Here is a 16365-nt window from a genome sequence, read left to right on the forward strand (position 1 = left end):
CTATAAACTTCAAATAATTCAAACAATGACTGATTGTTCTGGTTATTAAAGAAACACACTCCTGTAACAAGTACACTGTTCTGGAAAAAATTACAGATGCGATCAATATTTTTCTCAAAGCCCTGCACAAAGACTGCATGCATGGATGGCATATATACATGTTTACATCCTTCTTGGATCCAGAAGGAATATATTGTCATATATCACCAATACGTTGTCTTCTGCTTATGCAATTCAGAATTCAGGGTCGTGTGAGGCTGGTGACTATCCCAGCTGACATCACCAGTTTGTCACAGGGCTAAAACAGAGACAGACAACCATTCACGCTCACATTCACACCTAGGGCCAGTTTAGAGTTCCATTACACTAACCCCATGCATCTCTTTGGACTGTGAGAGGAGGCTTTAGTATCCACAGGGAATCCATGCAAGCATGAAAAGAACATACAAAGTCCATAGAACAAGACATAACACAAGAACTAGCATTGTTAAAGAATCCTTCAGATATTTCTCAGTTTGTTGGGTTAAGTCTCATCTCTGGACAAAAAAAAGTAATATTCAAGCAACTATAAATTTTTGAGTCATTCTGCTCACAAACAGACTAAAGTGATGTTGCTATTTAGTCTCAACTTTTATTGCTTCACTGTTAAATCAAATAAAAACATTATACAGAAAAACAATAGTGTTCTTTTTTTAATCAAGGCACTTGCATGCAGATTAAACATGCTGATGACACATGGCTTAACTCAATTTTGAACTTGAGTCATTGAAAATGAGAAGCAAAACCTTCCTGTTGCTACTTGGATACACACATTCTCTATTTTCCGACAGGACACAACAAAAACTAAAGTGCATTACTTTGCAAAAGCACATCAGACTGTAAATTCTGCTTTCCTGAACAGAATACTACTCAGCAAACATCCACTCAATAATATCAGCTATTACCTAATAATACAAGACGTAGAGGAAGCTGATATGTTACTGATATTTTCAGTAGTGTTAAACTTTTAAGAAAAAAACAAAACAAAGAATCAAACACATATTCAACCCTGAAAAAGCAGCTTTCACCAAAAAGCCAAGCTTACATTAAAATCCCAGCTTTGGTCTCAATAAGAAGCTGTTTGATTAAAAAGGTGTTCAACCAAGACTTAATTTAAGTTCTAGATACAGCAGAGGTTTGAATTCAGAAAGGACAGGCGGTGCTTCCACAATTCACCCATGTCCAATTTCTTGACCCTGTGTGTCCGAGGTGGGTTCAGGTTGATTATTGTCACTTGGCAGATAGCCCCAAGCCCTGAGCAGAGCCAAACGCTGGGCAGGAGGGGTGGAGAAGTAGTCCCTCTGTTTCTGAGAGTAGGTCTGGATTGGACTGATAATGTTTCGGTAGCTCCAATCCTGATGAGGCAGAATGGTGGGAAAATTCAGTTATACATTAATCTGACATACTGAAACTTTCCAAAGATTGGAAAACTAAAATGCAGCTTTAAAAACTAACCAATGATATGAAATTCGTCAAATTTGTCAGTTTTTATCGTCATGAAATAGGAAACAGGACAACAACATGGGTCCTTTTCCACATCACCCCTACAGCGCAGACAAATCTTCTCAGAGAACAAAACCTCCATCACAGAGCACAAAACAGTTGTTGGTGTCTATCTACAGTTTGTGTGTGACGCAGGTTTTATGACTAAAAGATGTTACCTGCCAGTGAAAGTTAAAAGCCTCTAGCAGCTTTATCCTGCCCTCTCTGGATGGCACACAGTCAGGAGGAACAGGCTGCACCAGCTCCGAGCCCACCGTGACATCTCCAAACACCAACAGAGCTCGGATGGCAAACCAGCCCCCAAACCGCGGATGCACACACACTCCAAACATTTTCTGAAAGCAAAAGGATCAAAGGATCACAGCACACAAGAAAGGTAAAGACTGCCTTTCAAAAATGTACCAAGGGAGCGAACAAGAATGCGATTACTTTTTCAGCCCAGGGCTGCTCCGTCACATCAGCCTTTTGGTAGTAAAAAGCTGCTCCCGATACGTGAGCTGCAGTCTGGGCCAAGAACTTGGGCTTCCTGCTGGGCAGTAGCTCATAGTCGTACCTCACATCCACCTTCTCTCCTGGAAAACACTGCAGGGCAGGATCAAGTAAGAAATATGTTTAAACGTGAGAAAAAGTTCATGAATACGATTACAGTTGCAATCTAAATAGAGTTAGCCAGCATGATGATGCTGTGAGACTGTCAGAGGCTTTCCCATAAAGTTTCATATGCTATAGGCTTCCAGTAACCTTTACACTGTGTTTAAACTGTATGCACACACAAACTGTAAGCTCACTCATGCAATGTAAGGTTTATGTTACAAGTGCCCTGAATTAGCAGCACTGGTTATTACCAAAATATTTTTTTATATTTCCATAACAGTTGATATACCAGTATGCACAAGCGCCTTAATCAAAATTATATTTTCAATTCTAAAATATAACTATTCTTGTTATACATTTTTGAATAAGATGCTAAATTATGGTTATTTTGAATAAAATGAAAAATTATGTTTTGGTCACTGAATGTTACCATTAATGTTATGATTCATTTCTGACTTTGAGCTTGTTATTTGTCTAATAAATAACAATGAAATTTTTAATTTAAACAGGTTTTTGAGAGATTTCTAAAATATTTTGTTTTCTTGTTTTTATGACAGGTGGTCTAATAAATTGTTCAGTCGTGCAAAACAAAACAAAAAAAGTCACACCAGTTTTTAGTAAACACAGTGCAGAGACAGATCATAGTATTGAAGCTTGATTCAGCACTGAAAAAAAGTTTGTTTTTTTTTCAGTGGATGACAGCTCTTTAGATTTATAGGTATTACCCTGACTGCACAGCCTTGTTCAATAATCCAGTGGGCTCATCAAACACGTGACTTTTCATGTCAAGTACAGCCAGTCTAAGCTAAGTGACTTCAATGACTGCCTGGAAATGAACTGTGACTGAACATATAGAAGAATTTAATGAGAAACAACAAAAATGAAGGAGTGACTTAGACGTTTAGTATGTGAGTATTTTTATTTTTTCATTTAATCCAACGTGAAGTTAATTAGAAATATTGGAAATAACATAACTGCATAGAGAGCCTCGTTTTCAGAAGCCAGCACTTCTGCAAAGGCTCTTTGATAATTAAAGAAAAGCTAATTACATTAGCCAAGCTAAAAAATGTCAAAAAGAAGGAATACATGTGGCTAAATAAGTGTCTAGAATTTGAATACTGTCTCAAAATAGCAGCCCTATACCAGACTGGCCTTCAGCAGAAACCTGCACTCCAAGGCAGGATTTCATCTTAGCCAGGTAACTTTAGGGTTAACCCCAGATTCAAATCAAAATCAATAGGTATAAAATTACCGCCTACTGACCAATCAGATCTCAGGAAAATAGCATTACCATTCTTGGAAGACACCTGAGACTTCTGTGTATGGGGAGTAGGAGAGTCTAAAGTTTTTCAATAGCATTTAAAGCCTTTGTATTTTCCCAGTGGAAATACCCATTGAGGTACACTGTAAGTTGAACTCACTTTGTAATACAGGCCTTAGGATGCTGGAAAAAGTCAGTCATAGTGAAAATGAATATGGACAAAAGAATGCAGGCATTTGAGAAGAATTATAATTAGGTCATTAACAGTGAATGAACTGGAGATTGAAATTAAATGAAGTGAACCACTGAAACTGATTTTTGCAATCACTACCACCGTTATTATAGCCAAGTATTTTTAACCATTTTTAGTGTATTCACCTTAGTTTTAGTTTAATTTTTGATCAGTTTCAGTGCTACTTTTAGGTTTTCCTTTATTCAGAAATGAGTGGCATTTTTCAGGGGGAAGGAGAAAGATTTAAAAACAGTATGATTTTGGAACACAACTACGCAAACATAGACGTCCTGTTTTCAATACACATGTGCATCTAGGCTCTACACTACAAAGAAAGTTCAGCATACCCAGGGTATCTTTCCGTTGTCTGGACCCACTTAACCTAACAGTGGCAATCAGACTGAGCGGTCGCACGAAGCTGCTTATCAACTCAAAAATTAACTCAGGGTTTATCAATCCAGCTACGAGCATGTTCACATGAAAGGAGTGGTCCTGCCAGCATCTGACAAATCACAGACATGGATAAGTGTGCTGGCAGCTGCAGACAAATCAGTGGTATGAGTGTAGACGCTACTGAAAAGCTTCAGACCCGCCAACAGCCTGAGGGATCTTCCAGAAGTGCCATTTTCCAGTCAACTGATTGATCAGTAGGTGGTAATTTTACCCCTGTTGATCTCTAATTTGAAACATAATCAGCTTCAAAGGAGTTAGACCTATGGTATATGTCACCATTTACCCTGGTAAGAGTTAACCCTAAAATTACCTGGATAAGCCAAGATCCTGCATTGTAGTACAGACCTCAGTGGCTTCTCATGTTGGCTCATTAATAAAAAAAAAATGACTAAAACTAAAAATATTTCCTGTATATTTATATATGTTACTATTATTATTACTACATTTTCGAAATTTTGTTTTACTTTTTAATTAGTTTAACTAAAATAACCCTGGTCACCACTCCTCCATCCTCACCTGAGAGACAGCAGAGGTGATGCATTGTCTAACACACTGGTCTATGGGGTCATTAAGCCCCTGGTAGCACCTCTGCTCGAGGAAAGGCAGAAAGGCCTCTTCAAACATGGCGGGAGTGCTGAGCACCACCACAGCCAGGGTGTCATCTGGATACGACAGGTGCAGGGTGGGAGGTAGCACAGAGTTGTACCAGCCAATCTGCAAACAGAGGGACATGTTAGGGCGTAAGAACCAAACATGTGCAGGCTACTCCATCACAAATCATCAGATTTGGCTGGAAAATTTTAATTCCGAGTAAGAGATAAAAGAACAGAAAAAAATGATCCACGCACATTCCCTTAAAGGCAAGAACCAGTAATACGTCAGTAAACATGCAGTATTCAACCACCTATCATTATTTTTACTTGTTGTAGCATGTTTAACAATTAATATTTAAACGTAAAGATTTAACTGGGACATATAAAAGAAATATTTCTACGGTCAGAATGATTTTTTCAGACTTTTCAATATAAAACTATGCAATTCATTATACCTTTAACGGGTACACTTCAAATCCCAGATGTGTTAAACTGTCGTTTAACAGTCCTCTTACACTTTCCATGCTTACATTGGAAGCCGCCATTGTTGCGTGTCAACATTGAGCTTTGCATTGTGGGACATGGTGTTCTTTGGCCAATCAACGTCCTCGATGAAAAATCATTGCTTCGGGGTATATTTGAACTGTTTTTTGTTTGTTTGTTTGTTTTTTGCTAACTAGAATACGTTTAGAATACAGTGTATTTTACTAAGTGAGTGTACATCGAGGATATCTCTGTAATTTTGAGGCTAAAAATAATTACGGACCTTTTGACTACAAAACCCAGAAGGCATGTGCCTTACGTCATACGTAATCACGTTATTGTTATGGGCTCCTGGATTTAAAAGTGGAGTCGGAAGGTTTTCTGTGAGTATCTCGATTAGCGGTAGGAAAATATACTTATTTTCTTAATAATGTTTCAGAGACAGCATTAGAAACAATAAAGTTAACTCTATTTACTGTTTTAGAGTCGAAAAAAAAATTCCTGCCTACACAAATAAAAACCCGAGAGAAAAAAAATGTCGCAAATCACGGCTAACGTCTAACGTTAGCGGTATTAACTGTGAAACTTGGCCTTTACCAGTTGATGTGTCTCAACATTTTTGTGTGCTGTGCATTTTGTCTATGTTAGGAAATGCTTGCTCTGCCCAGAGCTTCTCTTTCAAGCTTCTGTTCCTAGCAGCCGGACAGCGATATGCTCTATAGTTCCTAGCGGACCTGCAGATCAGTTTAATAGGCCCATTACTTTATCGACCTACAAACGGTGGCGTGAGCGAAACATAATATAGGGGGAACGACGTTGATTAACCTGTGTGCAACCCCTGTAATTATAATTAGCACTGTATCAGTAATGAAATACCTGAAATTGAATCCCGGATTCATCATTTTGTCATAAGGACATTTGTGGCATCTCCTGATCACCTATGGTCCCAGGTGCAGAAAGGTTAATTGAATGTGTCGGACTTGTGATTCATGGACTGAAAAACAACAACAAAAAAAAAAGATAATTGCACATTTTTCGTGTTTTTCCAGAAATGAAAGTGACTTATTTCCTCAATTCTCTGATGTATACTCTCATATCTACTGCTTTACTACGAGAGAATATCCATTTTCTTTCTCATGAATTATTAACAATAATTAGCGTAGGAAAATGTAATTAAATTTTTTTATTTGTCTCTCCATCCATCCATCCATCCATTTTCTGCCACTTTTCTGGGTCTGAGTCCCATTGACAGGATTCGAAGAGAAGCCCAAACCCCTCTCTCTGCCCACCTCATCCGGCATGTATAGGGGGACACCAGAGTGTTTGTGTGCTGGGGCCTCCTCCTGGTGAACATGACCAAAACACCTCAGTTAGGAGGCATCCTTGTCAGATGCCCAAATCCACTCATCTGGCCTTTTTGATGTTGATGATCATCCCCTTAGAATTTTTTTTTTTATCTATAAAGTAGCCAGAAATATTAGGAAAATGCACAAACTTCAGCTAAGTCAGGTAATAAGACTTTTTATTTTAACTGCATGTGAACCAGTTGTGTTTACGTTTGTAGTCATCCCCAACAGGCCTGTTTGGAAAACTCCTGCTCTCTTTTTAATCTGAAAATGAGCTAATACGCTGTCATATCGTGACATCCCATGTTACATTTTCCTGTGAGGCAGCTGATCACTGTAACTAAAAACGTGCAAATGCACAGGGCTGCTGTAATTTAATCTCCCTCAAAGTGTAAGCTCTTAACTCAGCTGATACCTCACCTACCAGGAATAACACGTGTCTAAGGTTGTGTCATTGTGGTCTAGTGGTTTTTGATCTAGCTTTAACCTATGTCAGGGCAGAAAGCTTCGTGTCAGATGATGCTCCTCGTGGATCAATAATCAGTTAAGCGACAATAATAATGAATATTTGAATTTGACAACTTCCCTTTTTGAATTCTCTTTCTAGTTCTAATGAGACATGAACTGGGACAATCAGCTGAGCTCTATTCTGTCTGTAGCAGATGGCAGTGTTGCAAAGATGAGGGTGAGTACATTTAAATACTTTTATTTGTACGTGTTGATTCATACTGAGGCAGGTTTTTTTCTGCATCACTCTGAACAGTACTTCTGTGAAGCCAAAACAAAGTTCACATCACACAACGTTCATCAATCGCTGACAATAAAAAAAGGCTCGGTGTTGATATTTACATAAATAAAGGTGCATATCAAAGCACAGTAGCATCCGCAAAACTTGTTAAAAACGTCATTTTATTTTATATTTTTCACACGCTTGTCTGCACCCTATTGTTTGATAACCTCTGGCGTTGACCACAGGAGAACCTTCTCTGATCCCTTAAGATCAGTTCCCATAGCGATCTGTAGATGGCAGCAGTGCTCTATTAAAGTTAAACAGTGATTTAAATTAAGACAGTGTAGATAGAAGACTTTGGGAAGTACCCTTTGAATGTAAAAAAAAACTTCTGTCTCTAACAGGAGAGGTTGACGCCAACGGGGAAATTCTTCAAAGGAGGCGAAGGTGAGCGTAGCATTTTAAATTTCTTAATATGACTAAAAGGGGAAATTACCCTTAACTTGTCATTGTTTATGTTAAGTTGACTTCCTTTCTTTCAGAGTTAACTAAATACTGTAGTCGCAACAGTTGTTTGAACCATCTAAGTGATTTCCACTCTTCCTTTTCAGATTTGTTTCCAGTGCGTGAGAGAGGTTGTGATTCAGATTCAGACCCCCCTGCTCTTCCTCCTCGAGCACCACTTCTCCGACAGACTTCCCCAACTTTCAGTCCTGGTGTGCAGTGGGCAGACTTGGCTTCTGTCCAGTCACAGCTCCAGATACAGAGCCAGGTGTGTTTATTTGTTTAACACTGAGAACTAAATAGCAATATATTTATGGTATTTAACAGATTGTTTGATTTGAGCAGTGACTCATTTTCTCTTCCCAAAATCTTTCAAAGGCGATTGATTCCCTCACCCAGAGGCTCCATGATTTGGAAAGGGAGAAGCACTCTCAGCAATGTCACATTCAGGTGCTTCAAGGTAACCGTTACTGTGTCATATTACTTTCTCATAAACACATCTCACTCCACTTTGTCAACTACAAGAAATGAACTGTTACCAGATTCAGAAGTGTTGAGAGTCATCATCCAAACTGAGGTGTCAGGTCACAAACAATGCGCCCAGAGCATGTAGCATTTTAATGTAAATTAGTTGTTACCACACAGTTTTTGTGTTGCTCTTCTCCATTTATACATTACATGTGATGAGCTTCAGATTACAGTACAAACAATCCTTGAATTTTATCGTTTTTACCTACGCTAAGGCATTTATGTTCATATAGCCACTGGATATATCCGTATATCCAGTTTAACAAACTGTGGTTGGCTCATTAATTAGTTATGTATCCACGAGGTGAAGGTAGAATCCACCTCACCTCCTCAAGCTTGTTTCTCAAAATCTGAGGTTGAAGAGTTTTAAACACGCTAGAAAAATAAGAAAAGATAAACCGCATGTTGCCACCAGGCTTGTCCAAAAAAAATAAGTCTAGTGTTACCCTGTTATCCAAACTATAAAGGCTCCAGTGCATGCTGGACTTGTGGTGTCAGAAAGGGAAAGAGTAGCCTCTGCATTGTCTTCATGATATGGGAAGTGGGGGTAAATGGTCTGTAGTTGTTGATCACGGTCAGCTGCCTTGCCTTGAGCACTGGCACAGGACGGTTGGAACTCTTCTGAACTAAGGTTGAAGATGATGTGCAGAGGCGCTGCCATCTGAGATACAGTCTTTAAATAGCCTGGGACTTACCCCAGCTGCTTTCCTAGAGTGCAGCCTCCTCCTCTCTGCTTTCACCTCATTCACTGTAAAGAACAGCTGAGGAGAAGCTGGTGTAGAAGGTGCTGCAGCTGTAGTGTGCTTAGTGAGGATGGTGCTGGAGATGCTGGACCGGCAGAAGTTGCAGAGTGCCAAGTTCAAACCAGTTATAAAACAGGTTAAACTCATATGCTATGTCCTGGAGGCTGGCTACCCTTCCTCTTGAAGCCAGTCATGGTGTTCATTCTCCCACACATATCTTTGATGTTGCTGCATGGTAGTTTCCCCTCCAGCTTCCTGTTATTGTCTCCCTTTACCTGTTAAAACCGCCTCTCAGGTTGTGCTTCCTTTTTGTGGTTTAGTAGGCACTTGACACTGCTAGTAATTGAAGATTTGCAGCAAACAGTTCTTACTTGCACAGCAACATCCCTGCAGAGGTTTATGTAGTCAGTTCTCTTTAACATTCTCTATATGTACATATTGGAAAAAACAACAACAACACTGAGACGGTGTAGCTGAAGTCTAAGATTGCGACTCACGCGGATTACTTTGTAGACATGGTGACATTATTTGACATTTTGACCACATTTAATATGATCATCAGCTTCTGTAACATTAGATAACTGACAGAAATTAGGAAAAGCATAATATGCTTTTCCTAACCTCCAAGCTTTTCCTAAAAAACTTGGAGGTGCTTAAATTTTTAGTTGACATTAAATACAGTTCGACCCACTTCCACTCTACACTAACAGGTTCACTTAGCTGTCTCAGGAGAGATGCAGAAAAAGTGAGCCAATAGCTAAATACTTGCAGCTACAGGAAGCAAGTGGATTTACAGGAAAATATGGTCTCAATTTTGTGAGCCATCAGCACTTACAGCACCACTTGAAAGAGATGAGTCCTAGCAAACTTTATTTGTTATTGGCCCGCCTCTATTTTCTCTACTCACTATCCATCCTTTCTCTCTACAGCCTGGAAAACCTGCTAAGTGTATTCAGCCAGAATGGATTCATTCATAATTAAAGATATTGATGAATTATTCTGGTTTGTCCGCAAGGGTAATGGAAGGAGCTGTAAAGTAGAAAAAAAATCAGCTGGTCCTAGATATCTATCTTCTTTTCCAGACGAGGTTCACAGGCTGCGTGAGGAGTTGAGAGAGAGGGATAGACAAAGGGAGGAATCGAGGAGAGGACAAAGCCCAGGAGCAGAGAGAAGGATGGAGCAGTGGAGAAGGGAAGTTGGACGTGAGCTGAACAGTCTAAGGGGACACATCACCCGAGCCACGTCGCTAGGCAACCTGGAGGAGAGGTGCATTAGGGGTGGAGCTGGGGGAGGTGACTGGAGACTGAAATGATGATAGGTCCAACCCTAAATTGACATTAAAATGTTTACATCTCTTAATAAGAGATGGCTATTACAGAGTTGTGTGAGTGTCATTTACTTTCTCTTTTTCCCAGTTTTAGCTCAAAGCTCCGCCGAGAGGAGCTGGAACAGCTGCGCAGAGAATTGGACCAACTAAAAACACGGCTAAGTTAGTCACACACACACATTCCTTGCATTCATTCAGCGAGACTGCACATGTCCTTTTCCACTGTTGGTCTACAAAGGAAAAGCAAGAACCATCTTGCTTGGAACATCTGCTCTTTCTTTTACCCTTGACAGGGAGGCAGGAGGAGGACATGTTTCTCCAGCAGGCACAGGCCAGGGAGACCAGGAGACTGTACGAACACAGCTGCAAGGTACACATTGTAACTCACAGCCAGTGTTTTCTTGTGGGTTTGTGGTTTTGATTCTTTCAGATGCTTAATCTTTCTCTGTGTGATTTATTCAGACTCTGGAGGAGCTGACAGACAGCTACAGAATTCACAACACTGATCTGACAAAGACAGTCTTACAGTATTCTCACACGCAGCAAGAGGTTCGCCAGATCAGGTATATGTGTGACCACGTATAGCCTGTGTGTATCTAGTTTTTTTTTTTCTTGTCTTGTATTACATATGTTACTGTAAATCACTTACACCAGATCAACTGTGTCAGAACTGAAGGATGAGGTCAGAAGTCTCGTTCTCCGAGGATGTGAACCAACATCACCTCTGCCTTCAGCCCACACATCAAGTAAGTGCCATCCTTTCTGTTTCTGTTGAACACAGATGCACAGCATAATAAACCATGTTTGGGTTTTTTTTGCTGTTTGATTTAGGGGCATCACCACTCCCACTCTCTCACAGCCATAAGAGAGTGGTTAAAGTTGAAGAGGCAGACTCTGACTCAGAAGACCTTAGCCCGACCCCGAGCCTGGCGGAGATCAGCTCAGATGATCTCTCGTGGCTGGAAGACCCTGGTAAGAATTTATCTTTTTGGAATGAAAAATGCACTCAAGCCCGGTGGCCTAGTGCACCTACAGTCACAGCAATACCGCATGATAGTATTTTTGCAAATCAACCTTTGGTGCAAATACAGCACCAAAGACATGTTCTGACAGTTAAACCACCTGTCACATCAACATAAAACGTTACACAGGAAAGCAGATGTGCACGACCTGATGGCGGTTTTAACAAGATGAGACTAGTCATTCCCTCTCCTGCCACTCCCCCACACATCTGGCTCAACCTTCAGTCTTATTCATCCCAGTAGGTGTGACTCAGTGCAGAGAGTACACTACAGTCTTTGCCAATTTAGCTTACAGTGAAATAAGCCCTGTTCAGACATGACTCCTTTCCATTGATCTGACAGCATATCTAAATCATGTGATCTGTTGAAGTCAGAGCTGCAGTCTTACTGGTTTGGACCTTGTTTTGGTATAATTGTCAATACAAGTCTGAACTGCACACAGTCATATCAACAGATAATCACTGACAATGCACTTGACTGTGCATCTTTGTGAGTTGCCCACCTCACTGGCCTAAACACCAGTTTTTTATGTAGCATGCGTAATGCAGTTTTTGTCAGCAACTCTGTTTCTAATTCACAAATACATTTATATATGGTGTATTTTCCCCAAAGAGAAGTCCCCCCCCCACACACACACACACACGCAGACACACACAAAAATTCACAAATATGGTTGAACTATATATTTGCTTAATTTTTTGTATATATGGCAAATATTGCTTTCTCTGTTGCTGTGGTGTGTATGTCTGCTCTGAAGCGATAAGGGATATTACATAAATATAGCCTATACCTGAAAGACTTCGTAAATACACTTTAATAGGCAGCAATAAATGACCCCAATTCCCAAAAAATTGGGACACTGTGTGAAAATGTGGGGGAAAAAACTGAATGCAATGATTTGCAAATCTTATAAACCCATGTTTTATTCACAGTAAAACATGGAAAACATCAAATGGTTAAACTAAGAAAATGTAGCATTTTAAGAAAAAAAAGGGTCATTTTGAATTTGATGGCATCGTGTCTCCTCTGCTTTTACTAACAGTCTATAAACATCTGGGAACTGAGGAGAGGAATGTTGCCTCGTTCTTGTCTGATAATAGTCCAGGCTCTTCTTTGTTGTATTTTTCATGATGCTCCAAACCTGTATATACCTTTGAGTATTGATGTTGCATAGTGCCAGTGGCATAGACAGTAATGCACCAGTCAGAGATGCAACATGAGCACTGATAACAAGTGAGATGGTCCTGGCATCCATCCTTTCCCAAAAGAATTTTAAATTTGGATTTATAGAATAATTTTCTATAAATCTATAATTTTCCATTTTGCCTCAGTCCATTTTCAATGAGCTTTGGCCCAGAGAATAGGGTAGTGTTTCTAGATCATGTTCACATGATATGGTTTCTTCTCTTTGACCTGTTTTTATGGATGGCATGGGGAAGTTCATGACAGTATCATGGCCCATTTTAATTCAGTGCCAGCTGAGAGCCCATAGATCATGGACTTTCAGTATTAATTTTCTGCCTTTTTCCTTGCGCACAGAGATTTCTCTATATTCTGTGAATCAGTTGATAATATTATGTACTGTAGATGATGAGGCAGTCTTTGATATTTTACATTGAGGAATATTAAATTGTTTCATAATTTGTAGACACAGTTTTTTGGGTTTTTTGCCGATCTTTACTCCTGAGAAACTGACTGTCTAAGATGCTCTTTTATATAATAATAATACTGACCTGTTGCCAGTTAACCTAACTAGTTATAAAATATACCTCTAATTTCTTTTTTAGTCCATACATCCCCCCCCCTTTTTCCTGCCCGTGTCCCAACATTTTTCACATGTATTTCTACCATCAAATTCAAAATTAGCTAATATTTTTAACGGAAAATATCAACATTTTAAACATGTGATATGTTTTTTATGTTCTATTGTAAATATGGGTTTATGAGATTTGTAAATCATTGATCTCTTTTACTTTACATATAACACAGTGTGACAACTTTTTTGGAATTGAAGTTGGACCATGCCTGAAAAGTACTTAAAGTAATAGATTGACATGTCAGGAAATAAAATATGCTTTTAGGTTTCTATCCAAGAGTTAAAAGAAAACCTTAATACCACTACAGTGTCTGTCCTGGAGAATATCCTTGTTCTTCTACTCTCAAAGGATAACTGTAGGATAACTGTAAGCATGTTAATGTCAAAGGAAAAATGTGTTACTTGGATACAGCAATGCTTGTGGTCACCTCATTAAGTCTTTTTGCTAAGTTAACCATATCCTTTTGTAACTTCATCTTACATGAACTATGACCAGTGAAGAGTTGCACAAAAAAGAAGACAGAGTAGTTTTAAAAAGTGACATGATTAAACAAAAACCTTGAAATTAGATATAAAATATACATGAGTATATAATTTGCTGGTGATAGTGAGTGTAGCATGTCACTGTCAGCAGGATGGTGTCCTTCTGTGTTCTTCCGTCTGTAGAAAAAACACTAAAGCTTTCATTTCCTCTCCAACGGTCTCTGCAAAGCCGGTCATTTCTCTGGGAAATTTAGTACTCTGTGTGCCTGTGTGAGCTCATGCACTGCTCGCCCTGAGACTTACTGTAACAGAGGGTTGACGTTCCCGGAAGAGATTACCATCACTGCTCTAAATGTTTCCCAGAGTGATTTGGGACCACGAAGCCAGGATAATTTGACGATTGTATCCGCACACACTTGCACACGCACTCATGCCAGTGCATAGTTGTTAAGGGAAAACATTTGAATCTTTTCCAACCCAATCCCAGATGGTACCACAGCAATGAGGTACTCGCGTACACAAAATTAACCGCTCTTCTTTGCTCCTTATGCCTGCCAGCTCTTCATCAGAAGCCCAGAGCACGTCTGAGTATTCAGTCCAGGCGGAGTGACTTTGCTGGTCCTGGATCAGATGTGGATGGTGATGACAACGATGATAATGATGGTGATGATGATCTTGAAGATGATGTGAATGCAGATTTGGGATCTGACCTAAGTCTTGATGAGCTTTGACCTTTATGTGTTGTGAGTTTTTTGGAAAAGGTGAAGGCTGAGGAAGCATTCAGCAACAAAAAGACAGCAGACAGCGTTTTTGCTTCGTCATTGCCGAGCGTGATGAGAAATTAAATGAGGTGCATAAAATGTGAGATAAAACTTGATAAATTCAAAAATGAGTATTGACTGTACATAAAGGAAAACAAGTAATTAGATCATTTTACCTATTGCTGTTACAGAGCTGCTTGGATATGATGATTTTTTCTGGGGGGGAGCTTTATTTGAATGCAGTTTAACAGTTTTTGTGAGAGTGCCAGAAGTGTTGGACTAAGGACAGATCACTAAGTGTGAGGCTATTTAATTTATTTTTATTTTTTTTTAAACTGGTCTCATTTGAATCGCCCTCTCTCCTTCTTGTTTGTTTGTTTAAAGTACTCATCATCAAAGCATTTTTTTCTCCACTCAGTCTATTTAGTGTTATCAGGTACAGTTTAGGATTGTAAAATCTTCTGTTCCCATATGCGCAGACTGATAGGATGCTGGGAACCACTTGAGGTGACAGTCAGTTGTTTAAATAGTTCTTTGTATGACCTTTGATATAAAACCTTTTTTCTCTCCCATTATTGTGGAGCTTTGTGTCAGTATAGAAGCACATTTGTAAGGTGCATTATTTTGCAGTGTGAGGCACTAAAAGAATACGTTTTAATTGTTGCCACACCCTCTGCCCGCATGTTGCGCGCTACTGGCAGAAAATTATGGGTCCTACTGGAGTTAAGGATAGAACTGCTGCAATTGGTCTGCTAAACCACAAAGTTTGGCTTTAGGCATGACAAAATTAAAAATAGTTATGTTTAGGTTTGTTATGATTACAGATTGTTGGGGTTGGGTGAAACTTTGATGTGGTTAAGGTTTGGGCTGGACTCGCATCTTTGCCCATAGCGACAGTGGGATGCATAATGAGACATAACTAATCACTTGGATTTGAAGAGCACACCACTGGTTTGCAAGCTTAGAGCCCCGTGATATACTCAGATTGAGTTAAGTTGGTATTTTATAACTGGGACTTGGATCACTTTATAGACAGATCAGGTGAGAAGAGCTGCAATCCCTCTTGCGTTTAAAGTTCTGGTGAATGTCATGACTCTGTATCAAAAGCAACTGTAAGTCTTCTCTGTGAAACTGTAATGGATATTTAATGGATTTTTCGTCTTGCCATAATGCACTCTTCAGTCCAGAAGGAATCTGATGAGGGATGGGATTTTGGTTCCTGGTAATGTAACTGAAGTGAGGTAGGAGTGAAGTGAGATAAGATAAATAGGAATCAAAAGCCAATACCATTATCAAGGCGCCGGTGCCCGTCAGTCTCCACTTCGATCTCCATATACCCACAACTCAGCGAGGCAGTTGAAGGTCCCTTTATTGCTACAGTGTCTGACATGAATCACACTGCGCCAGGCTACGTGTCAAGCTGTTAAATATTTCAGCTTCCAGACACCCCCCATCAAGGATCCCAGACCACAGTGCAGAGCTGCAGGCAGCTGACAGCCAGGTTAGGTATTCAGTGGGGTGCATGCATTCAGGCTTCAACAGTACTGACCACATACACATTGTCCACCTCACTAACAAGACAGATTGTCTTATTAGTCTGTAGTGAGCAATACAATACCTTCTAAAAAACCAGAGCAGAGCGTATTTTTCACAATCCACTGTAACACTATCTTTGTATAGCTGTTAATTTTGTTGTGTAAGACATTTAATGAAGAAAAGACTCATCTATTTGTTATTGTGTCCACATAATGGCTGATGAATCAGACCCTTTTACTGCCATTTTATGGTGTTTGCCAAGTATTGTGCGGTTAGGCTGCAGTAAAGCAGAGCACTGATTCATTTATTCAAGATCTGTAAAAGAAATGTTTTACGTTTTGTCTCCAAAAATAAAAGTCTGTTTTAAAAGAAGAGACTCGTTTTCCATTGTGATTTCTTTGGTGCTGAAGC

General features: G+C 39.6%; 2 protein-coding genes across 3 annotated transcripts; one reads left to right on the forward strand and one right to left on the reverse strand.

Moving 5' to 3' along the window:
* Positions 1 to 689: 689 nt before the first annotated feature.
* On the reverse strand, positions 690 to 5223 carry mmachc (metabolism of cobalamin associated C). Its single transcript, XM_063467105.1, has 5 exons — positions 5131 to 5223; positions 4599 to 4796; positions 1972 to 2124; positions 1701 to 1877; positions 690 to 1394 (listed from the first exon to the last, which is right to left on the reverse strand). The coding sequence occupies exons 1-5, from the start codon at positions 5218 to 5220 to the stop codon at positions 1212 to 1214; spliced, it is 801 nt and encodes a 266-aa protein (XP_063323175.1). The 5' UTR covers positions 5221 to 5223; the 3' UTR covers positions 690 to 1211.
* Positions 5224 to 5491: 268 nt separating this feature from the next.
* LOC134620301 (centrosomal protein of 128 kDa) lies at positions 5492 to 16326 on the forward strand. Of its 2 annotated transcripts, none has more exons than XM_063466380.1 (12): positions 5492 to 5541; positions 7112 to 7189; positions 7639 to 7681; positions 7846 to 8006; positions 8117 to 8198; positions 10092 to 10275; positions 10425 to 10498; positions 10630 to 10706; positions 10799 to 10899; positions 10991 to 11082; positions 11168 to 11308; positions 14216 to 16326. In XM_063466380.1, the coding sequence occupies exons 2-12, from the start codon at positions 7124 to 7126 to the stop codon at positions 14386 to 14388; spliced, it is 1194 nt and encodes a 397-aa protein (XP_063322450.1). In that variant the 5' UTR covers positions 5492 to 5541; positions 7112 to 7123; the 3' UTR covers positions 14389 to 16326. The 2 variants fall into 2 exon arrangements, with proteins under 2 accessions (XP_063322450.1, XP_063322451.1); XM_063466381.1 differs by lacking the exon at positions 5492 to 5541 and adding an exon at positions 6378 to 6667.
* The last annotated feature ends 39 nt before the right edge of the window (positions 16327 to 16365 follow it).

The sequence above is a fragment of the Pelmatolapia mariae genome, linkage group LG23 (assembly GCF_036321145.2).
Source record: "Pelmatolapia mariae isolate MD_Pm_ZW linkage group LG23, Pm_UMD_F_2, whole genome shotgun sequence".
NCBI lineage: Eukaryota > Metazoa > Chordata > Actinopteri > Cichliformes > Cichlidae > Pelmatolapia > Pelmatolapia mariae.

Excerpts from the sequence above, each read along its gene's own strand:
- mmachc (XM_063467105.1), bottom strand. The coding sequence starts at position 5,220 with ATGGCGGCTTCCAATGTAAGCATGGAAAGTGTAAGAGGACTGTTAAAC. Across the intron at positions 4,797-5,130 it reads TTGAAGTGTACCCGTTAAAG|ATTGGCTGGTACAACTCTGT; the intron begins GTATAATGAATT and ends CTCTGTTTGCAG. Across the intron at positions 2,125-4,598 it reads TCACCTCTGCTGTCTCTCAG|TGTTTTCCAGGAGAGAAGGT; the intron begins GTGAGGATGGAG and ends CCTGCCCTGCAG.
- LOC134620301 (XM_063466380.1), top strand. The coding sequence starts at position 7,124 with ATGAACTGGGACAATCAGCTGAGCTCTATTCTGTCTGTAGCAGATGGC. Across the intron at positions 7,190-7,638 it reads GCAGTGTTGCAAAGATGAGG|GAGAGGTTGACGCCAACGGG; the intron begins GTGAGTACATTT and ends TGTCTCTAACAG. Across the intron at positions 11,083-11,167 it reads GCCTTCAGCCCACACATCAA|GGGCATCACCACTCCCACTC; the intron begins GTAAGTGCCATC and ends TGTTTGATTTAG.